Consider the following 22,422-nt stretch of genomic DNA (forward strand, 5'->3'; position numbering starts at 1 on the left):
CTCATCAGCCCTTGGGCGGCTGTGCAACCCCGAGCTTGATACCTGGTAGTAACACGAGCGCAGGCAGACAGACGCCTTGGTACCTAAGGCCCGGAATCTGAGGCCATTGATAGGACATCCGCGCCGAATCAGCAGCTTCACAAGGACTTGCGAGGCAGTTGAGCCAGTCGATTCGTGCCACCTGCGATGCCCGTCCAAGTCGCACAAGGACAGTCGCTGTGTCTGAGAGCGCGAGTCTTGCTGCAAGTCCTGGGTTCTCGTCGTGCCAGTACTCGGCGGGCAGGTACCGCATACCTCGCGACCTCGCTACCTCATGCCTCGTACAGAGTACTGCCATGCTCTTCGTACCGAACGTACAGGATCCAGACGGAGAAGCTGCTGCAGCCGCCCGCCCTGTCGCAGTTGGCAATCGTCGTACTGCCTGAACCCATCCATCACGCACGCGAACGCCTCCTGCGTGCACAAGTACCGCTACAAGGCCCGATACCAGCGGTGCGACCTTCCCATTGGCCGGCAAACCAAGGCACGGCGAAATGAGTGGCTTGGTGCAGGAAGGCGCGAGGGCAATCAGCGGGTCCAGCGCGGTGCCGAGATCGCGCTCTGATTGGCCAGATGCGCTGCCCCAGCAGTTCTCAACGTCCCTTCCCTGGCGTTGGGTGGCATTTCCACGGTTTTTCCCTTCTTTTCGTCGGAAGCTGCTCTGCTCTGTTCACGGTCGTCGTCATGTACCGTATGCGTACAGTACGCAGACACAGTATAATTGCTCGCCTGTCTGCAAGCGCTGCTCGCCGCTCACTCCTCCGATGCCGGTCACGGTACGAATAAGTGCTCCATATCAACTCCAGCTCCAGCATCGCGAATTGTGCGACGTACTGTAACTCGTAATACCAGCCTTCCGTCCCTGCCTTAGTACCTTCTGCACTGCGCCCTGCCTGTCCAAAGTACCTGCGACGACAGCTGCGACAGTCTCTGTACGAAGTACCTGTTCGCCCAGGTATTGGCCCCACCAGGAAGCAGCCGGTCTCTGTCTGCGGATGTGACGGTACTGGTACGAGCGAGGCGTTGAGTTGCTTCCAGCGTTGCCGAGCAGGGCCACCAAGCAACGCAGCCAAGGGCAGCAGGCCCACTGCAGTTTCTGGCAGTGGTTCCTGTTCCGTTGCCTCGCCGGAGCCTTGCGCCGTTGCGTGTGCCCGTAGCCCGTTGGCCCGTACTTGTACCTGCACGCCTGGCGCGCAGGTAGTGGTACAGATGCTGGCTCCGGCTAGCGCTGGTGGCCCGTGCACCACCCAAGCTGCTGCGAGAGAGAGGCCCCGCCCGCGGTGCTTGAACCCGGACACTGTGCGCTGTGCAACGCTCACGGCCAAACATCACAGTATGATAACTCGCTCTCTGTCAACTTGACGCACTGTCACTCCCCCTCTCGCTCCCCTCCTCTGCTTGTGATGGCGCAACCCAGCCTGGGTGGTACCAGTACCTGCTCCGGCCAACCGCCTTCCCGCACGCCCCCTCTTTCTCTTCTGCTCCTGCTCCACCGGCCGCCAAGCTTTTCCCGTGCCCTCGTCACTGATCCTGGCCGCTTGCCTCCCTCGCAGGTCGCGCAACTTTCTCTCTCCCCTTCCCCCCCTTCCCCCAAAAAGACCCAGCAGGCCAAAACATTCTGGCTTGTCCCCCAGAAAAAAAACCGAAAAAAAAAAACCAACCGAGTGACTTGGGCTCCAAGTACTCAACCTTCCACCCCCGAACCTCTTGACCTGGCCATCGCAAGCAAGCTTCTGCAACCTTGGGCGGATCCACTGCCATTCAGCTTCAGCTTCAGCTTCATCGGCAGCTGCAGAGTCCCGACCAGAGCCAGAGACGCATCGCATCGCATCGCAGCGCATCGCCTGCCTGAAGCTTGTGCGTGAGCGTGTGCGAGTGCCCCCCGAGCCACGACACGGAACGCCGCCTCGACCAGCGTCGCTGCTCAGACTCGCCAGCAGTACTCCGTACTCTACTCCAACAAGGCTCTCTTGCGCAAAACCGCCAGCAAAGCCTCGCGCCTTGGCCCCCAGCAGAACCGGCTGCAAAGCTACTGCGACTGTGACTCTGCTCCGTACGAGTACACACCGCGCTGCACGAGAGGCACAGCTGCATCGGCACGCTACTTTGACCACCCAAGAGCTACAGCTACCTCACAGCGCCAGCTCCCGCCGCGAGTACTCGAGCTGCGTACACGCTCTGCTCGACTCCGTCCCTCGCCTCAGAAAACACTCAGTCCTTGATCCGCGACCACTCGCAGCACCGCTCACCCTGGCCGATCCGCGTCGTCGAAGCAGGCTCTCCGGAGTACCGCCCAGTACCACTGCATCAGTCGCCCTGCCGCTCCCGGCGCCGCGCCAACCACCATTCGTACGTGCTTTCTTTCCTCTTTTTTTCTGTTGCGCTGCTCTTCTGCTTGCTTTGATTTGCTTGATCTTCCCTCCCGCCCGTCGAGTCAGGCAAGGCAGTCAGCCAGCCAGCCAGCCACGCCGGCCAAGCAAGCTGAGCCTCCCTCTGCCACACAATCCAAGCTGCCTCACCCAACCGGCGACTCGACTCGGCTCGAGTCGACCGTTATCCCCAGCCCAGTTAATCCCTCTTGGCCGTGCCTTGCCAATTCGCCGTCCGCCTGGCCTGGCCGGTCACAATAGCAACCCAGCCCACCGTCGCCTCGGCTTCGGATCTGTTCCCTCCCCTAGCCAACGCTTTTCCCTCTCCCCCACCACCCAACTGCCACAAGACAAAAGCACTCAAAATTTCTTTTTCACCACTGGTTCACACACATCCCGTCCGTCACCAACCGGCGCGCGTCAGTTCACGGATTGTCGTCATTATTTTTTTTCTCCTTATTTCTTTTTTCCCTTTATTCCCAGTTTTCCTTTGTCATAATTATCCCCAATTGTCCTTTCACCCTCTCCCGTCGTCTCCTCCGGTTACGAGGCTCGTCAACCACACCCCCAAGAGGCACACACAGCCTTTTTCGGTGGCACTGCGGTTACAGTACTTGTTGATCCAAGTGGTCTTGCACTACTTTGCCGAATTGTGCTACCTGACGCTTTCGGCCCCCAGCTTTTGCTCCTCTGGTTGACCAAGGAAAAAAAAGCCGAGCCCGACCTGTTCCAGTCGGATGCGCTTTAGGCAACATTGACCTCCATTGCCTCGCCCGTAAGGACATTCCCCTTCCTCCCCCTTGCTCCCTCTCGCCGGGCATCCTCACCTTGTGCCCTTGCAACTTCAATCCGTGGCAGCCAAGTCGTCGACGGCCTCGTCCGAGATGCTTGTGTGTTCCCATTGTTGATGCTCCTGCGCCGTGTACATGCTTCTTGGCCTGCGTCGCGTCGTTCCGTTGCAGCGATCAGCGGCGGCATTGCTGGGAGCTTGACCTTTTACGCGTGCGCTGCGCGTAAGCTCTCTTTGAGCAAACAACCCCTCTCTTTCTGCTGCCCCCCCGTTCCATTATCTTGTTTTTATTTTTATTTTATTGATCTTATTTCCTTTTCTCTTCCGTTCTTGTCCCGCAGGTCGATAGCCTTGTCGGCTCTTTGACGCGCCGCGTGCAACGGACTTGATAGACCCCAGGAAGAGAAAACCGCGCGGCCCTCTTCTCTCTGCTACATCTTGAAAACCTCCTTTGATTTCGCCGACTGCGTTTTATGACAACGGAAGAAACAAAAAGAAGAAGACGAGCCTGTTACTGACCTTCGCGTGCGCTATCCTCAGATCATGCAGCAGTGGCAAGTCGGCCCCGTGCCGGACTACGTCTACTCCAACTCCCCCCACCCGTCCAACGACATGCAGTAAGTACTCGATCTCCTTGTTCCCAGTACATCGTCCTCCGCCATCTACACCAAAGGGCCTCTCCTGTCGGTCACATTGTGCCTCCGTCGAGCGGTGGTCATGTATTCAATGTATTCCTCGCGACTCTCCTCCCCGTTTCCTATGTCTACACCTCTACCCCGTCGTGGCATCACCGGCTGGTAGACAAACGAACGCTGTATCACCGTCTGCCTCCTGTCGATACCTTCTATAACATCGCCCGCGGTGCCTGGCGAAACCATGAGCCTCGCTCCCTCTCCCCGCTTCCCACCCCCGGCCCCGTCTTGAGGGCGCCTTTTCCTATACCATGCATAGTTCCATGCCATGCCATGATGATTCCCCTCCCCCGCCAGCGAGTCTGCTAACCGGGGTGCCTCGAACAGTAACCATCCTTACCCGGCCGATATGGCTCGCCGCAACGAAGCTCGTATGGATTTTCCCTACGGTGCTCAGCCTAACATGGCTGCCCAGCAGCAACACCACCCGGCGCCCGTCCAGCCGCCCATGAACGTATCGCAGCAGCCACCAAACGGCCCTCCTTCGCAGCAGCAGACGCCGACCCAGCCCGCCGCCCAGCCGCCCAGCGCCCGTTCACGGAAGCGCCCGGCCCAGAACGCGGCGCCTTCACCCGCCACGGCCGCCGCTCCACCTCCCGTGGCCCCGGCCCAGGGCCAACCTCCTGCGCCCACGCCGCCCGCTCCCCAGGCTGCTCCTCCTGCCCAACCCCAGCCTACCACGACCGAGGACGCAAACTCCAACGCCGCCGCGTCGGGGCCTCCCGCCAAGAAGAGCCGGACGAACACGCCCTGGACCCCCCAGGAGGAACTCCGCCTCAAGCAGATGCGAGACGCCGGAAACAGCTGGGCCGAGATTGCAAAGGTATGGTGCTCGGCCGATGGCTTTTCTTCCCCCACCCTCGCTGTCGTCCACATACTCCTCCTCTCACAGAGTCTTCGACGAAGCATACTAATCGGTGATCCGCATAGACCTTCCCCACCAGAACGGAGGGTTCGGTGAAGAAACATTGGTACAAGGACATGCATTATGCCGAGTTCGCGGAAGATGAAGTAAGTAGACTCTCTACTGCCAAGGTCGATGCGTCATTGATTGATCAGTCTGTTCAGAGTCAGGCACTGTTGAATGCAATTAAGGAATATGAGAACAACAAATGGAAGGTAATTGGGCAGAAGGTGGGAAAGCCTGCCAAGGTATGACATGTCCATAGCCACTTTCCTTCCCCCTTGTGTCAACGTGCTAACTCTTCGCAGGCTTGTGAACAGTATGCAAAGGAGCATTTTCCAGGTATGCTTAGTACAGTCTTTGGCCGGTAGGGGTATACCGCTGCGATCGAGGTCCCGCTAACTCTCATGCAGATCTCTTTGGCAATCCCAAGGGGAGATGAACTCGGCGTGAAAGCTCGCCAGCGCCCCAGCCCGATCGAAGCTCCTGGTCGGGCCGCTCGACGACTGTAGTCTAGTCACCCGCATGTCGTCTCGCCCTGACAAGGCCCTGGTCCCGGGGCAAACCGCCACTATGGAAGAGGATGGAACCATTTTTCGTTGACTTTTACTCATTTTCTTTTTACCCCGGTCCTTTTTCTTTTGTCGTCGTCGTCGCAAGGGCTTCCAGTTAATAACTCCAGATGCGGATGTCTGAAGAAAAGCAAGGAACAGTAAGGAGTACAGCCGGGTTTTCCGCTACTTCGTTATCTGGCAAAACATGGGTTCTGCCATTCTTACTTTTATTTTGTCTCTTGGTCCTTTGCCTCCCGCCTCACTGAGATTCGCGTTTTTCACTTCTTTTTCTTTCGCCGGACTTAGAGAGATGTGTGTATGTGCTTCTGCGTTTGCCGGGCGGGGAAAATCGAATCACTGGATGGTCTTTGCCGGCGTTGGTAACGGGCTGTTGTCCTCCTCACTGAGGATGCGCACCGTCACCTGCTATCGATTGACTAATAATTTCTCTCATGTTTCGCGTCCATTTCTTCATTTTCTCTCACTTCGTTATTCTCCGACTCTCACCTTCGAACGATACCTACCTTGTGGCCGATGGGGAGAGAGTTTGACCGGGACGGGGTGTTTCTTGGGGACAATGCTTGGGAAGGCAGGGAGTCGACATTGAATGGGGTTACTCAGGCTTAGTTTGTCCTGCAGGCATGGCGATTGATGTGGGGAGGATTTCGAACGTTGCTAGCCTGGATGGCTGGCGATGCAGATTGTTGCTGATAAGAGGGATAGCTATACCCGAATAACACGTTTCCCCCCCTTGATCACCTTGGTCTCCTCTGTCCTGTTTTCTTTTACGTATTTTAATATGAGCACCGCTTCGTTTTGCGACTGGTATCAGTCTTGACGAGTGACGACAGGACAACCGCGTAGTTTACGCTTGGCTGTTTTCTGGGATGAAGCTGCGAGGTGGAGGAACCTGAAACGAAATGAGTACGTCTGGTGGAAGTAGAGGCTTTAGTGGCCTCACCTCGCCTTGTTTGGTGGGACGGAGTACATGGAAGCTGTTGGCGTGTACCTGGCGAAGTTGGAGGAGGTACAATGGGAGAACACGGCGGTAGTTTTGAGGTACTAGAGGTTGTCGCCTGGCTGGCATGCATTATACCGTATGTGAGGTATGTGAGATGTAGGTGCAGTCCCGGTACTCTGGATCTGGCTACCGGTAGTGCGGCGCCACGCGGGCAGATGACCCCAGATGCCGGCGTTGTGGTTGAAGTATCGCGACAACATCAGGTCGAGATACCTTTGCTGTGCCAGGTACCGTTACCGGAGACTCTACCTTACCTACTTAGGTACCACTTCCCACACACATTAAGGTACCTTTGTTTGGGTGGAGGATGAGGTACCGGGGGAGGGTCTGCAAGAAGTTGGGTGTAGAAACGGATACTTGTGCAATGTGAAGGTGGACTGACACGTAAGTATATAGTATACCTAGTATCCCGTAGGCTATACCATACCTGTTGGTTACAACAGGGTGGTGGCCTATCAATGTTACACCGTCCACGTCAATTGCCCAGGTCGTATCTGCTCGGAGGCGTTCCGGATTATCGACTGAGTTGCGGCCTGGGACGTGCCACGAGGGGGGGCGCAAGGGTTTAGAAAAGCTTCAGGTACACGGAGAAGAAGGGGAGGAAGAGGAAATAAGGCACTAGGAGACCTGGACGGACTTCCATCTGGAGGGGTTTCAGATCGGAGAGTAGATCAACACCGGCTCCGTGCCGCTTCAGCCCTACGAGGTTGCGAAGAGGAACAGGGGAAGACGGTGATGGGGCTTCACTTTGTGTTAAGGTAGCAGTACCCTGAGTGGGCGTGTATGGATACCTGTGACGTTCAGGAGAGTTGGCGATAGTACCCGTGGGGAACTGCAAAGGGAAGAGAGAAGTATCGTGTACGAAAGGGGCTCATCTGTGGAGTTTCGAAGTACAAGTACCTACAAGTCGCGCGAAAGGAACCTCGGAACTTGGAAAGCGCAGAGGCAGATAAGCGCTAAAAATGTGACAGACGGACAGACAGCAAATGCAAAGAATTGAAACGATGCGAGCGAGCTGTCCCGCGTGTTTCGTTCAAGCCCCACAAGCCGGTAGGTACTTTGGTACATGCTACAATGACCCGGTAGACTACACCGAGACGGGGAGTTGGGTCGGTGGTTGGAGCTGGAGCGATAAGATAAGATGGGGGAATTTTTTTCTTTTCATTTTAGAGACGATAAGGCACGATAAAGCGGCGCCGTCCAACACAACGACCTCCTCAGTGCTGCTGCGACAGAAGATCCTGGATCTGTTGATGTACGCAATTGAACGCATCTAGCGAGTGAGCCTTTGTCCAGAGCAGCCATGAAGCGCAAGCTCAACCAGAACGACGTGCCAACCTCGGCCGAGCCCGAAGCAGACCAGCAGATGGTCGACGCCGAAGCAGCAGCAACCGCAGAAAAGACGGCGACGACGGGAGCGGCCTCCGACGAAGAGACGACGTTCGCGGACCTCGGCCTCGACGCCAGGCTGGTGCAGGCCGTGGCGCAGCAAAAGTTCCTGAAGCCGACGCTGGTGCAGCGCAGGGCGATTCCGCTGGCGCTGGACGGCAAGGACGTGCTGTGCAAGGCGAAGACGGGGTCGGGAAAGACGGCGGCGTATGTGCTGCCTGTGCTGGCTGGGATCCTGAAGAAGAAGAGTGTACGTTTCCTCCACTCGCTCTCACCACACTGGAGGGATGGTTGATCATTGGCATCACGGAGGATGGGGGCTAATTGGGCTGCTCGTCTAGGTTGATCCCACTCCTGCTACGACCGCTCTGATATTGGTTCCGACACGCGAGCTTGCCGACCAGGTCTTCAAGTCGATTGAGCTCTTCTCCGCCTTTTGCGCAAAGGATGTCCGCGCCGTGAAGCTGACGGACAAGCTCACCGACGCGGTGCAGCGCTCTCTGCTGTCGACGTGCCCGGACATTGTCATCTCGACGCCCGCGCGTGCGTGGCACAACGTCAATGGCAACTCGGGCGCCCTGTCGCTGGACAAGCTGGCGTTCCTGGTCCTAGATGAGGCGGATCTGCTTCTGTCGTACGGATATAGCGAGGATCTCGACAGCTTGTCGTTTTCCCTTCCCAAGGGCATCCAGACCATCATGATGAGCGCTACGTTGACGACCGAGGTGGACTCGTTGAAGAAGATTTTCTATCGCGATCAGCAGCCTACGCTGTTGGATCTGGAGGAGCCGGATGCCGAGGGCGAGGGGGTGACGCAGCTGGTGACCAAGTGGGTTTCCCGTCCTCTACGCTGAGCGTCTTTTTATATCTCTCCATCACTAACACTGTTTTCAGGTGTGGTGAGGACGAAAAGTTCCTCCTCATCTACGTCATCTTCAAGCTGCAGCTGGTCAAGGGCAAGTGCATCATCTTCGTCGCCGACATCGACCGCTGCTACCGCCTGAAGCTTTACTTTGAGCAGTTTGGCATCAGAAGCTGCATCTTGAACTCGGAGCTGCCCGTGAACTCGCGAATCCACGTGGTCGAGGAGTTCAACCGCAATGCCTACGACATCATCATCGCCTCTGACGAGAAGGAGGTTCTCGGGAACGAGGAGAAGGCTGAGGAGGAGCAGGAGGATGAGGAAATGGACGACGGCGAGGTAAAAGAGGGCGTTCGGCCGAAGAAGAAGCGGAAGTCTGCCAAGGGCGACGTTGAATATGGTGTTTCCCGAGGTATGCTCCGACGTATGTCATACGGGTGCTTTGGAGCATATTGCTGACTACTTCCAGGCATTGACTTCAAAAACGTTGCGGCCGTCATCAACTTTGACCTTCCCACATCGGCGTCTTCCTACACGCACAGGATAGGCCGCACGGCGCGAGCCGGACGAGCGGGCATGGCGCTGTCGTTTGTCGTCCCCAAGGACCTGTACCGCAAGCACATCCACACGTCCATCCCGAGCGCGGAGAAGGACGAGAAGATCCTGGCGAGAATCACCAAGCAGCAGGCCAAGAAGGGCAAGGAGCTGAAGCCGTACAACTTCAACAAGGAGCAGGTGGAGGCGTTCCGATACCGCATGAACGACGCGCTGCGCGCGGTGACCAAGGTGGCGATCCGAGAGGCGCGGACGAGGGAGCTGCGTCAGGAGCTGCTGAAGAGCGAGAAGCTCAAGAGGTGAGTTGTGATTTGAGATACAGGAGTCAGTTCATGGATGGGATGGAATGGGATGCTGACTAGCCTGAACAGATACTTTGAAGAGAACCCGTCGGAGATGAACCACCTCCGGCACGACGGCGAGCTGAGGACGGCCCGGCAGCAGGCGCATCTGAAGCACGTGCCGGAGTACCTGCTGCCCAAGGAAGGGCGACAGGCGCTGACGGCGGGCGACGTTGGGTTCGTGCCGATGAAGAAGTTTGACCGGCGGGCAGGGACGAAGCGGAAGGGGGGCAAGAGGAGCGGCAAGGCTGGGGTGCGCAAGGGGGATCCGTTGAAGACGTTTAAGGCGAGGCGGAAGACGAAGTGAGGCGTGGGATGCTGATGGGAGGGGGTCGTGAGGATGGTCTGTTGAGAATTTCCTTCATCTATGCATGTACTGTTGTGCTTTTGATAACATATCTAATGTGTCTGTAATTTTGGGGTTTGATCTGTTCTAATACTTTGATTGCTTGGTTTGTGAGTCTGTGATTTTTTTTACAGGTTCTTCTCCGCATGAGCATGGTGATCGGACCGAGGAGTGGTTTGAGCGAAAACGCGGGCAAGCGAAGATGCGGGATACGAGATGCCGCGCCCCCCTTATTGAAGCGAGGCTGGTTCGTTGCTTGTCGATCGCGGTGATCGGGGCAAGGACTGGATGGGTCTTGTATTGTAGTATGAACCACGAAGTATGATGTACATACATGCACGTCAGTATAGTGTACTACGTCCTTTGCATGTTTGTACGGCAGATGAATGCAGTTGACGATTGGATTTCCATCATGTGCTATAGTGGTCAAATTGGGTTGGGGATGCACGGCAGCTTGATGGCGTTTTTTTGGCTGGTGCCGCTTTTCCGGGGGTTGCGTGAGGTGTTGGTGAGGTGAAGGTTTGGGGAAGCTGTTCTGTGCGTGCTGTTTGAGAACGATTATGGGCTCAGATGTCTGTCTGTTGCTGTTTTTGGACATTGGCGGCTCTCTCTCTCTTCTCTCCGTGAATTCCAGTATGAAGTATAGTAGTTTATGTAGTTTTCGATGGCATCAAGAACGAGCACACGACTCTTCCTTTTTCGTCTCAACAAGGTGAGGTCCGACCTCGTATCCGACAGTCCGTGGGGATGCTAACAAGGTAAAAAAAGTACTCTTGAATTTCTCCCTTCCATGAATTCTCAGAACAGAACTTTTAGCTCGAAGGGGGGAGGAGGAGGATCCACCCGCACCTCGTGTCGGGGCCCCATAATTTTCTGCCAATGTCTGGATTTTGGTGGAAGAAGAAGAAGAAGAAGCAGAAGAAGGGAGTGGAAGCGGGATCGGGTGGATTGTGGAGGGGAGTGACTTGAGAAGAAAAGATTTGGTTTGGATGGTTGTGTGTTTGATGCTTGATCATTGTTTGTAGTATGAGTAGGTGTTTTTGTTGAGTCATACTGTGTGTGCCTGTCAGAGAAGAAGAGAAGACGCGGAATTGGCTTTTCAGCCATGTGCTGGTTCGGGTTCGGGTGCTTCCCCTGATTGCTGTGGCGTGGTGGCGTATGGGGGTGGATGGGCCGAGGATGGCGGCAGCTGTGCTGAAGTTGTGATGCTGTGATGAGTCAAAGACAAGGTGAGATGCATTCAAAGAGGGCATAAAGGACAGAATGAAGATGCAATTAGATCATATGCATACAGGTAGGATGATGGGAATGGCGTCAATGGCAGGTTCAGGTACCTTGAATGCCTTGCAGCAGCTGACCTGCCTGTTCAGGCCCGTCGAAGGCCCTGGCCCAAGCTCGGCTAGTGCTGGAGCCCATGGATCGAGTCCTCTGCTGGGCTGCTAAATATCTCGCCAGGTCCCGGCTTCTTCAGGCCCATCCATTCCGTTGATTGCTCTCGCCCACGGACGACAACAGACAAGGCCTCTCGTTTCTCCTGTTCGCCGGCCCGAGCAGTGCGTCACTCGTTTCAGCGCACTCCCAGCGGCTCGAATCTGTTTCTGGTGCTCGGTCGTCTCTTCAACAATCGTTGTCGATATTTCTTCTTTTCTTCGCGACGGTCGGTCCGAAATCTCCATCGCGTCCGACTTCCAATCGCTCGAAATTGTTCGAAACAAAGAACAGCCCTCCGTTACACGACACGACGCCCGAGCCCGGCATCGCCTTGGCCCATTTGTTCGACGACAACGACCCCCCCTGTTTAATCTAGTCGATCTGTTTCTGTGGCTTCAAGCCCTTGGGGAACGACAGACGCACAGAGGCATCATGCGACAGTCCGCCGTGGTTGCTGCGCTCCTGGGCGCCGGGTCGGCCTTTGCGGCCGCGACGTGCTCGCTGACCAACAAGTGCCCCAAGGAGTCGCCCTGCTGCTCCCGTACGCGACAATTCTCTCCCTGGATCCCCTGTCTCCTGTGAATCTCCCAAAGCTGATCATATGCCCAGAATATGGCGAATGCGGCGTCGGCGCGTACTGCCTGGGCGGCTGCGACCCCCGAATGTCCTTCTCGCTCGACTCGTGCACGCCCGAGCCCGTGTGCAAGTCCAAGACGATGACGTTCGACTCCAAGCTCAGCACCATCGCCGACATTGGCGACTACCTGGGCGACCCGTCCACCGCCGAGTGGATGTCCCAGGGCGAGCCCGCCTACTACAACGGCAACGTGCTGCTGACCATGCCCAAGAACAGCGTCGGCACCGTCCTGGCCACCACCGAGTACATGTGGTACGGCAACGTCAAGGCCAAGTTCAAGACGAGCCGCGGCCGCGGCGTCGTCACGGCCTTCATCCTGCTGTCGGACGTCAAGGACGAGATTGACTATGAGTTTGTCGGCGTCGACCTGGAGACCGCGCAGACCAACTGGTACTTCCAGGGCATTCCCGACTGTAGGTGACGATGCTTTCCTGGCTTCGTGCATGAAGCGCTGACCCCTTGGCAGACAACAACTCGGGCAACATTACTCTCTCCGACACCTTTGACAACTACCACACGTACGAAATCAACTGGACCCCCGACATGATCCAGTGGCTCGTCGACGGCCAGGTCGGCCGCACCGTCTACCGCAAGGACCACTGGAACGCCACCTCCAACCAGTGGTCCTTCCCCCAGACCCCGGCCCGCGTCCAAATCTCCATCTGGCCCGGCGGTCTCGCCAGCAACGCCCAGGGCACCATCGACTGGGCCGGCGGCGAGATTGACTGGAACGCGCCCGACATTCAAAAGTCGGGCTACTTCTACGCCACCTTCCAGTCCGTCACCGTCGAGTGCTACAAGGCCTCCAAGGGCCCCGGCTCCGGCTCCGGCACCAGCTACACCTACGACAACATCGCCGGCACCAACGACACCGTCGTCGTCGGCAACAAGCGCACCAACCTGGCCTCGCTCGAGGGCACCGGCACCGACATGGACGCCGGCAAGCCCGATGATTCGTCGTCGTCGTCGTCGGCGGCCTCGGCCTCGGGAACCGCCACCAAGTCGTCCGACAAGCCCAAGAACACGCAGGCCCAGATCCCCGGTGGAAGCAGCAAGCCCCCGGGGCAGGTGCCCGGCGACGACTCGGGCGACAATGGAAGCTCCGGGTCCGACAGCGGCAGCAGCTCTGGCGGAAGCTCTGGCGGAAGCTCTGGCGGCAGTTCGGCCCCTGCGGACACCTCCAGCTGCTCGACGACCAGCTTCAACCAGGACTGCAGCAGCGGCAGCAGCGACTCCAGCGGCAGCAAGAGCGGCAGCAAGAATGCCGGCTCCAAGGCGGGCGTCAGCGCTCTGGCAATGGGCCTAGCCGGTGCCGCGTTGTGTCTGGTGTAAAGGGTAAGGAGTCGAGTAATTTTCTGGATATCTCTGGTTGTATTTTGCGAACTTTATAATATTCTCCCCATGTTGGATCGATTTTGAGTACTTTGAATGTGTTTATGCATACAAGCAGTTGAGGAATGTCTCCCGGTATTTGGACAGATGTGCGATGATAATGAATGGGAGAATTTAATATTGGATGTATCTAAGAGATGCAGTGGCTGTATTTATGGACAGATGGATCACATTCTCTCCGCTGGCTTATATGGCCGCTGACCTTTTGAGCGACATGCTAGAAGCGGCATGCCCATCACAACGGATTGCTTGGACTGGTGAGATTTTGATAGCGTGACGAAAGGGACAATGACCCAAGTGGCGTTTACTATTGTGATACCTTGATGCACGTCGGGTTGTCGCATGTCTTCGGCGCAGCAGATGTACGGCATGAGATACTGTTGGATGCCTTGTGTCGCTTTAGCCTTGATATCGAGTCCGTCTGTTGTCTGGCTACACAATATGCAGATGGTTATGGCCCGTCTTGACCCCCCCACAGAATGATTAATGAATGAATCGTGCGACCTAATTTTACGGTATTGCAGAATTGCATCTCTTATCTCTCTGTCTCCCTCTCACTTGTTTTCTTTCCGTCTCGAAGTCAAAGCCTTGGTGGTGTGTGACGCCGAGGCGGCAGTGCCTTGTTTGAGCCTCTCTGACCTCATGCATCGCACAGGCTTTTCGTCATCTCCCCCGCCTAATAGTATTTATATCCTACAACCTCACTTGAAACAAACATTCAAACCCACCTATGTTCATTCACTCACCTCATAGCCCGCCGCTTTATCCCTTATACGCTTCACCTACACATTAGTTCATCATGTCGCGCCGTCTCCTCATATCTCGCCCCGGGCACATCTACCTGGCAACATACTCCTCCTCCTCCTCCTCCACCATCCCCAAGATCACACTCGACCTCGACCTCCCCTTTGCCGGCAATCCCTCCTGGATCGCAGTCTCCCCCACAGATCCCCGCCTCCTCTACGCAGTCAACGAAAGCGGCTCATCACTCCACCTCTTCGAACTAGACCTCGCCTCCAGCAAGCTCACGCAAATCGCCCAGCGCGACAACGCCAGCAAGGGCGTCTGCCACCTCGAATTCAACAAGCAAGGCACCCTCCTCCTCGGGTCCTCCTACGAGCAGGGCGCCATCGACATCTGGAACACGGAAGACCCGCGCGAGCCGCAGCTCGCGACGACGATGCCGTCCAAGGACCCCGTCGTCGACGCGGGCAGGGTCCCGCACGCGCACCAGGCGGTGGTCGATCCGACGGGGCGCTTCTTCGTGGTGAACGACCTTGGCACGGACTCGATGCTCGTGCTGGACGCGCTGAGGCCGCATGTCCCCGTCGTGAGGAGGGTGACTGTCGAGTCTGGGTCCGGGCCGCGGCATGGCGTGTTTTATCCTGGTGCGGCGGAGGGGGAGGAGAGGGAGGCGGCGACGCATTACTTTTTGCTGTGCGAGACGAGTAATCGCGTCGAGGTTTTTAGGCTCAAGTACAGGGAGGCGGATATCGAGTTTACGCCTGCGGGGAGCTATTCTACGTTTGTGAGCGATGGGGATGGAGAGAAGGGGGGCGTGCCGAAGAGGGGTGCGTTTGCGGCGGCGGGGGAGATTGTGCTTTCGAGGGATAGCAGGCATCTTTACACGTCGAATCGGTTGACGACGGATCCGACGGAGACGATTGCCCATTTTCGCATCGTTACGGCGGCGGCGGCGGAGGAGGATGATGATGACAAGGAAGGGGGAGGACTGAGGCTGGAGCTGGTGGGGGAGACGTCGACGAGGGGGAAGCACCCGCGGATGTTTAGCCTGAGCAGGGACGGGAGCGAGCTGTTTGTGGGTAACCAGGAGGGCGAGTGGGCGGTCGTGGTGTTGCGCAGGAGGGAGGACGGGACGTTGGAGGAGGAGCCTGTGGCGGGCATCTTGATGGAGGATATTGTCAAGGGGAGTGATGGTGATGATGAGAGGGGGCCCATGTTTGTGCTGGAAGTGGAGTGAGGGGGTCTGGTTCATGTTGAAGACTGCGATATAATTACGCTGTGGTGTTGATAGGGGAGACAGAGATCGTGTAAATGGAAGTGAATTGATGTCTTCATAAGGTATCCTCATCTACAGATGAACGCAACGCATTTTATACAGCACCCATGACAGTCTGCAAGAATCATATCCAACCAAGCCAGGAAACGACATTCCCAAATAAACCGTAAATGTTCACTCAGACCAACAAAAAGCCCATCGCCGCAACCACAACACTCAAAGCAAAGCCACGCACGCCCATCCGTCCAGCGCCGTTCGTACCACCAGTCTGCGAAGGGACAACCCCCGTCGTAGTGCTGCTGCCCTTGGCGGCGCTCGTCGCCGCCGCCGCCGCAGCAGCCGCAGTCGTCTCAGCACCTCCAGAAGACGCCTGCGTGACCGAAGGCAGCACCTTTGGCTGTCCAACTGCCGAACTCGGAGACGGGACGTTGACTGTAGTCGTTGGTGACGAGGGAGCGGGAGCACTGCTGCTGCTGCTGCTGGTTGCGGAGGGGGAGACGGCCGTTGGAGAAGACGTCTTTGAGGCAACCTTTTTCGTGGTGGTGGTGGACGAGGGAGCGGGGGATGAAGATGGGGATTTGGAGGGAGACGAGGGCGAGTTGCTGGGGTCGTTGCATGCGCCGACGAGGTTGGATAGGGAGGAGGTGGATGTGATGGACTTGACGTTTGTGCCGCAGTTGGCGTAGGGGGCGAGGTGGACTACGTTGCTGGTGAGGTCGAAGACGGCTAATATATCTCCCCAGTCAGTCACACAGACACATACACAGACACACATATACAACTCATATAAAGGGAACACAGAATTTGTTTGACAGGTATACAGGGAGGAGGGGATGAAACTCACCATACGCAGACCTCAAAAAGGTATCCCCCAAGAGCGCAAACTGCGTGCTCCCCATCATCCCCAGGTAACAATGCGGCGGCAGCGTCGACACCTGCCGAATCATCTCCGCGTACGGCACCCTTATCGTGACGCCGTCAAACTCAAAGTCAATGGTCCCGTCCTGGCTCGCGAGCGCGCAGTCGACGACGAAGAAGCCGCTCTCGTCGGTCTGCGTCGAGCCCAGCGCGGATGCAATCTGGCGGACGAGCTGCGGCGGGAGGAGCGTGAGCGTTGAGCCGCTGTCGAGGAAGACGGTCATGCTTGTCTGAGGAAACGCAACAGGCTTGTCGTCGGCGCTATCTGATGGCGGCGTGAGGGAGATGGACTTCATCTTGACCCAGTACCGGGCCACGCCGTCGGGGGAATCATCCGCGGGGACGATGGGCAGGTGGGCCAGTTCGCCGTGGAACTTGGCCGTGTCGACGCCCCCGAAGATGATGACGCCTTCTTCCTCCGCCTTGCTGCCCAGCGCGAGGCTGAACGCTTTCGTGGCGGTGACGCCCTGCGCCGCGAGCTCGTCCACGAAGTTGGGGTAGTCGGTGTTGAAGCCTTGCCCGGCGCCGATGCCCAGGATGCCCGAGAACTCGTCGACGGAGGTGTCCGCCACGCCAAACTGGACCGCCTTCATCGCCGTGGAGGAGGAGGAGAGGGCGATGGTGTCGCGGACGTAGGTGACGTCTGCGCTGCCGATGCCGTAGCGCAGGCGGGCCGACTGGGAGGTTACGTCTGCGGTGGACGAGGAGGATGGGTCGTAGAAGCCGATGGCGCGGCAGAAGCGCTGGTCGGCGGATTGGACGTTGGTGCAGTTTGGGTTGACCCAGAGCTCGAATGAGCCGGTGTCGATTTGGGCGTATACCGTCTGGGGGGGCGTCCCGATGTTGACTGGATGATTTGGACGTGTGAGTAAGGGCGTTTGGATGTGAGTGAGATTCAGGGGGGGGGGCTACTCACGCTGAGCGTAGTAGGAGACGTCGGAGCGGTTCTCGACTTGCACTTCTATCGCTCTGCTGGCCAGCTTGGGGCGTCGGGCGTGGATGATGGGCAGGGTGAAGGCTCCTGATGGGACGTCGTCGGCGGGCAGCTTGCGCTTTTCCTTGAGGAAGGGAAGGTCGTGCTCGCCGAGGGGAACAGGCAGCGTCATTCCGCCGGCGGCGCCCTCGTCGTCTTCCAGGATTGAGCGCTTGTTGGGGTACGGATACGGTAGGATGTGGAACGGCTTGTCTCCCTCCTCTCCATCTTTTGCCTCGCCGCTGCTTTCCGCGCTTCGCTTGCTGGGATACGGATAGGGCAGGATGTGGAACGGCTTGTCTTCCTCCTCTGGTTGCTGCCGGGAATCGACATCTCGTTTGCTGGGGTAGGGGTACGGCAGGATGTGGAATGGCTTGTCCTCCTGCTGGTCGGCGGCACTGCGTTGCGAAAGGTCGGTTGCTCCTTGGTTTGGTGAGGGCGAGGCCGGGATGACGGGGAGGGTGATTCGGTGGCCGAGGTCTTCCGGTTCGAAGGCGTGCTTTGGACGGGCGTGGGCGAGCAGGGCGAGGGAGAGGACGAGGAACGATGAGATGGCCATGGTGTGGTATGTATATATGTTTATGTGCGTATGTGAGTTATATCATCGGTTGAGGATTAGGGAGCGAAAATGAAGGACACAAGACAGAAGCGCAAATTAACAAGCAGCCGTCGAGGCTGGTTCGCGGGTCGAAGACGAAGAAAATGAGAAGCCAGTTCTCGAATTAAAAGATGCACACAAGAAAACGACTGAAGTGAAGCTTCGCGACAGTAGAGAAGAAAAAGAGAAAAGAGAGAAAAGAAATGAACGAAAGAGAAAGCAAACTCTAAAAAGAAAACATGGTATTGAAAAAAGGAAGAAACGTGGACCAGAAAGCCAAGCAAAAAGCCACGGCTTTGATTGAGTCCAAGGTGATGACGAGGACCCTGGGGGCGTGGGTTTCACAGAATGGAGATGGGAGGACCAGGGTGCGAGGGTTTATTCTTGGTGATGGGCTCCATTGTTTAATGTTTAGTATCGAGCGGCTCAGCGTTTACGTCTTGTACCGGGATCCAGGGGATTTGGGATCTGAGGAGCATGGGGGACTGGCGGTGTGATCACTGAGAAGCTTGGCGGTTCTGTGCAAATAGACATGGTATTTGGCTCAACGTGTTTCGATTGCGCAAGTTTTTGCGGGCGAGGAAACGGCTTGTTACGCTGCTGGGTAGTTTTGGTGCGGGAAGAGGCTTCGGGATTGTTTGTTTCCTTGGGAGGCGAGGGTTTGAAGTTGGGCAGGGAGGGCGGATGGTGAAACGCCAGGCGTCGAGGTTTTTTTTTTTTCTGGTTCTGAGGGGGGCTCAAACACGGGGAGAGGATTAGAGGAAGAGATGGAGTTGACGCGTGGCTGGTTTAGTGCCGATGAGTTGTCGAGGAGAGACTTGAGAAGAATCAAAAAAGAGGGGAGATGGAGATTGAGGTTGTCTGTTTGGGAGTTGTATATTGGAGATGTACCTGTCGTTGTGTCTTTGGTCTTGAGTTGATTATCGTTGACGCTTTAATGTTTTGCTTGTGTCTTGGCTTACACCAGCTCGGCTGAAGCGTTGAGAAACGAACCCCTGGGTTAGTTCAGACAGGGGTTCCGCTCAGCTGGAGAATTAGACCAAGTCCTGCCAAGCGTGCCTTGACACGGCGTGCATTTGATGGATATACTGTCCATCTTGGACTGCCCTTGCAGTTGTGCTTGAGATGAGGATCAGGAGGAGGATGGCAGGTTGAAGAATTTAGCTCGCAACTTTATCTCACGTCGGAGACTTTGGACACCTTGTTCTAGAGATGGCACCGTGTGTTGAGGCGTCTCGGACTACGGCGCTTACACACGCTTGTGTTCCGTGTTTGTGTGCATGGACAAGTCTGGACATGTAAGAAGACTACATGTAACTTGCTTGCCTTGCTATGCTACCTAATAAGAAACCAGGCATCATAAACGAGAGTTCCTTGCTTCAATATTGTGTTCGTAACGAGAGAGCACTACAAAGCAGGCAACGTCCATCTCCAGCAAACGATTACTTACACAGCATACTTCATACAAATCAAGCGCTCCAAATGTCCGATCCGTGCCATCGGCATGCATGCATACCCCGAAGAGGCAAAAACGATGATATCCAGTGAGGCAGATAAGGATTACTTTTACCCCTTGCTGGGACTCTGTCGAATCAGCAGCCACGCACTTGTCGCCTCGTCGATGCGTTGTCCTGCGTCTAGCCGATAGAGCGGCCTTCCCCGCACTGTCTCCTCAGGAAGAGTGAGGATGCTTTACTTCTTTTCCCCCTTTGAACTTGCCATATTGGGGGCTGTGGTACCTTTTATCTTTGGACCCTTCTTCTAGGCATTTTTACATGGTCTTAGTCTATCTTGGTCGAAAGTGCTGGCATGGAACCTTGAGGTGTTGATGCCTCAGTGCTACAGAGGCTTCACCTACCCTTGAATTGATACATCATCCATCATCACGGCAGTCACGAACTCACGCCACAATTTATAATTCAATGTGTCGCTAATGTCTAATTGCTTGAATACTCTCCCAATTCAGCGGAATCGCCCATCCCCAATCACGCATACACACAAATAGTCTCCCCTTCCCTCTGCATACTGCATCGTCTCTCTACCCCATCCCAAGCCATCGCCCCTATCAAATTCCCCATTACTCACTGATTGGCCCTCTTCTTTACCCATAGGAACAAGGTTCTCTGCCTATGGAAATACCACTCATGGAATCTCCGCCAAAGTGCATGCATGCACTTACATGCTGTGCGCGCTCTTCGCGTTCTCCCACTCGCTCGTTTCGCTGGCCCGCAGGAACAGACGCCGGCCTTTTTGTAGAAAACGAGATGCATGTGCATGCGCTTCTGTGCGATTGACTGAGTTTGTCGGAGGTGCATGGAGTGTGTAACACTGACCAATTGGGTGGCTGTCTTGTTGGCCTGAAGGGAGAGGAGAAGGGGGTTGAATGGGCTATATAATGCATGATGCGGTGCCAGATATGCAATGGCACGTCTTGTGCTATCCAGATTCTTCACACATATCTCAATATTCCTTCTCCGCGAAAGACAGTCATTAAAGAAGACGGCTCGCATGTATATCGCCATACGTCCAACTCGGCCTGAGGCGCTTCGGCGCCTTGTACCAACACCAGCAGGATACATGGAGACCTACACAAGTCGGAATCAAGACGACATCTCCATCATATCAAACATACTCCAATCTGCGACTTGCCTCATCAAACGAGGCAATTCATTGATCCATCGGCGCTCGGGCTCAGCCGCACACACAAACCTCATCATCGGCCTCGTCGTGGGCTTCACCCTCGCGGCATTCATCATTGGTGTCTGCGTCTTTATTTGCTGCTACGGAGACTCGATCCGGTTTTCGAAGAAGAAGCATGGACATAGGCGTCGGTCAACGAGCAGTAAGGGGTCGAGACATTCCAAGGCAAGAGAGGGGGAACATGCTGAGGGGGCGGCGGAGGAGGCATAGTAGTTGATGTTCTGGCGTTGTGATACCTTTTGCTTCCCCTCGACTCTGTCTATTACTCTTTGCCTATGGTTTGCTCGGAACCGTTTTCCGGCTCTTCATGTATCTGTGACCGTAAGTGCTTTGCGAGGATACCACTTTGTTGGATACGGCGCATGCACACTCTCGATGGTTGAAAAGGGTGGAATGGGCTGATTGTCATCTTTTCTTTTGCTGCATGTTGCTTTTCTCTCAAAGTACACTAGGAATACCATTGGGCTCCTGCTGTCTGCTACTCTCCTTATCGACCCTTTCAAACAACAGTACCCCTCCCCCTTGATTCGTTCCACGCATACTAACATCTCCCTAATGAATAACCACTCGCTTCTGACGACGGTGACAATGATGGTGCCGATGATGATGGTGATGCCTCTTCTTCCGCCTCTCTCTCGACTCATCCTCACGACGTGCACCTCCCTGTTCCTGGGCATTTGCATTTCTTTGCGCAGCATCGTTCGGCAGCGGAACGTCCAGACCGTTCAGTATGGCCTCGAGGTCTGCTTGGGTGATGTCCGGGAGCCCGGGCGACGATGACATGAAGAGACTCTCAATCTCAGCAAGGGGGTCTTGGGGAATGATGAGCTGGCTGGTGCGGTGGGAGCGGTTGAAGCGGTGATGGCGGTGGTGATGGTGCCGATGGTGGTGATGATTGTGATGGTCTAAATGATGACGATGTTGGCGGGCATTGTTTTGAACGTTTCGACCATTGTTGTCAGGGCAGTCGGTGATGTGATCGCCCCCATGTTGGTGATCATGATAATGGTCTCCATGGAAATGCTTGTCATCATGCTGATGGTGATGAATCGACAGGGGCACTGCCGGCAAAGGACATTCCTGCTGGCTCCGAGCAGCAGCATCGTCCTGCCTTTGCGCCACCTGTTGCACCTCAGGCGCTGCTGCTGCTCTGGCTCCATTGCCGGCCGCGTTTTGACCAGCTGGCTCGCGCTGGTTCTCGCGGCGGTGGCGCGCTTCACGACGATGATTCCTGGGTTCTTGCTGGCGCCAGCACCAGAAGTAGACGAGGACGGCGACGACGAGGGCGACGAGGATGAGGCCGACGGCGAGACCGGTGGCTGCGGGGGAGGAGATTTCGCCCTCGTGAGGGTCACGGGGATGAAGCACGGGGGGATGGTTGTGGTTGTGGAGGCAGGGCATGTTGAAGATGGGGAACATGATGGTAGGCCTTGAAGATTGTAAAACCAGTAGGATCTTGTCTGCTCGTCTGCTCGACTGTGATATGCTACAGTATATCTACGAATTTTATTATCACGGCGAATGGCAGTCCGTCTTTATACATCATGCTACGAAAGTTTGCTACCAGAGGCGAAGCCATGACCTTGCTTCAAGGCATTCATCTTTCGAGCCTCATCCGAGTTTGACATCAAAGAGCGGCTGTCCTCACCGTTCTTTCCAGCTCGAAACAGTTTGCTCTCTCGAAGGCCAGCGGGAAGAGCCATTTGAAGAAAATCGGTTGGGCGACGATATTTATGGTTCGGCTGTCGAAGAGATGGAGCGCCGACAAACAGTCTCAGCGGAGGAAGAGGGTTTGCTATAAGATGCGAGGCACGGTGACGACGGCTTCCTGTCGAGCCTGTGAGATGACAATTCCTCGTTCTCTCACTTATAGGAGCGAGGAGAAAACGTG

The 22,422-nt window shown here is 56.1% G+C and overlaps 10 protein-coding genes across 10 annotated transcripts; 6 read left to right on the forward strand and 4 right to left on the reverse strand.

The window, feature by feature from the left end:
* Window positions 1-4: 4 nt before the first annotated feature.
* On the reverse strand, window positions 5-1,368 carry CCMA1212_001350 (uncharacterized protein; the record flags this gene model as incomplete). Its single annotated transcript, XM_073698780.1, has 4 exons — window positions 5-306; window positions 358-705; window positions 874-932; window positions 983-1,368. 4 exons carry the CDS (start codon window positions 1,366-1,368, stop codon window positions 5-7), a joined length of 1,095 nt encoding a protein of 364 aa, XP_073562585.1.
* A 74-nt stretch (window positions 1,369-1,442) lies between these two features.
* On the forward strand, window positions 1,443-2,261 carry CCMA1212_001351 (uncharacterized protein; the record flags this gene model as incomplete). Its single annotated transcript, XM_073698781.1, has 2 exons — window positions 1,443-1,900; window positions 1,955-2,261. 2 exons carry the CDS (start codon window positions 1,443-1,445, stop codon window positions 2,259-2,261), a joined length of 765 nt encoding a protein of 254 aa, XP_073562584.1.
* Window positions 2,262-3,292: 1,031 nt separating this feature from the next.
* Window positions 3,293-5,397, forward strand: CCMA1212_001352 (uncharacterized protein; the record flags this gene model as incomplete). Its single annotated transcript, XM_073698782.1, has 6 exons — window positions 3,293-3,298; window positions 3,739-3,815; window positions 4,218-4,713; window positions 4,821-5,042; window positions 5,103-5,136; window positions 5,267-5,397. The coding sequence occupies 6 exons, from the start codon at window positions 3,293-3,295 to the stop codon at window positions 5,395-5,397; spliced, it is 966 nt and encodes a 321-aa protein (XP_073562583.1).
* Window positions 5,398-5,553: 156 nt separating this feature from the next.
* CCMA1212_001353 (uncharacterized protein) lies at window positions 5,554-5,955 on the forward strand (the record flags this gene model as incomplete). The annotated part of the gene is made up of 1 exon (XM_073698783.1): window positions 5,554-5,955. The coding sequence occupies one exon, from the start codon at window positions 5,554-5,556 to the stop codon at window positions 5,953-5,955; it is 402 nt and encodes a 133-aa protein (XP_073562582.1).
* A 1,717-nt stretch (window positions 5,956-7,672) lies between these two features.
* CCMA1212_001354 (ATP-dependent RNA helicase DBP9) lies at window positions 7,673-9,823 on the forward strand (the record flags this gene model as incomplete). Its single annotated transcript, XM_073698784.1, has 5 exons — window positions 7,673-8,008; window positions 8,100-8,587; window positions 8,653-9,032; window positions 9,090-9,474; window positions 9,547-9,823. The coding sequence occupies 5 exons, from the start codon at window positions 7,673-7,675 to the stop codon at window positions 9,821-9,823; spliced, it is 1,866 nt and encodes a 621-aa protein (XP_073562589.1).
* A 1,902-nt stretch (window positions 9,824-11,725) lies between these two features.
* CCMA1212_001355 (putative glycosidase crf2) lies at window positions 11,726-13,262 on the forward strand (the record flags this gene model as incomplete). Its single annotated transcript, XM_073698785.1, has 3 exons — window positions 11,726-11,834; window positions 11,903-12,343; window positions 12,397-13,262. 3 exons carry the CDS (start codon window positions 11,726-11,728, stop codon window positions 13,260-13,262), a joined length of 1,416 nt encoding a protein of 471 aa, XP_073562588.1.
* Window positions 13,263-14,121: 859 nt separating this feature from the next.
* On the forward strand, window positions 14,122-15,303 carry CCMA1212_001356 (putative 6-phosphogluconolactonase; the record flags this gene model as incomplete). Its single annotated transcript, XM_073698786.1, has 1 exon — window positions 14,122-15,303. The coding sequence occupies one exon, from the start codon at window positions 14,122-14,124 to the stop codon at window positions 15,301-15,303; it is 1,182 nt and encodes a 393-aa protein (XP_073562587.1).
* CCMA1212_001357 (uncharacterized protein) lies at window positions 14,326-15,318 on the reverse strand (the record flags this gene model as incomplete). The annotated part of the gene is made up of 1 exon (XM_073698787.1): window positions 14,326-15,318. One exon carries the CDS (start codon window positions 15,316-15,318, stop codon window positions 14,326-14,328), a length of 993 nt encoding a protein of 330 aa, XP_073562586.1.
* Window positions 15,319-15,520: 202 nt separating this feature from the next.
* CCMA1212_001358 (Candidapepsin-8) lies at window positions 15,521-17,792 on the reverse strand (the record flags this gene model as incomplete). Its single annotated transcript, XM_073698788.1, has 3 exons — window positions 15,521-16,068; window positions 16,187-17,107; window positions 17,177-17,792. 3 exons carry the CDS (start codon window positions 17,790-17,792, stop codon window positions 15,521-15,523), a joined length of 2,085 nt encoding a protein of 694 aa, XP_073562591.1.
* A 3,291-nt stretch (window positions 17,793-21,083) lies between these two features.
* CCMA1212_001359 (uncharacterized protein) lies at window positions 21,084-21,950 on the reverse strand (the record flags this gene model as incomplete). The annotated part of the gene is made up of 1 exon (XM_073698789.1): window positions 21,084-21,950. One exon carries the CDS (start codon window positions 21,948-21,950, stop codon window positions 21,084-21,086), a length of 867 nt encoding a protein of 288 aa, XP_073562590.1.
* Between the last annotated feature and the right edge of the window lie 472 nt (window positions 21,951-22,422).

The sequence above is a fragment of the Trichoderma ghanense genome (genome assembly GCF_004382785.1).
Source record: "Trichoderma ghanense strain CCMA-1212 chromosome Unknown scaffold_1, whole genome shotgun sequence".
Classification (NCBI taxonomy): domain Eukaryota; kingdom Fungi; phylum Ascomycota; class Sordariomycetes; order Hypocreales; family Hypocreaceae; genus Trichoderma; species Trichoderma ghanense.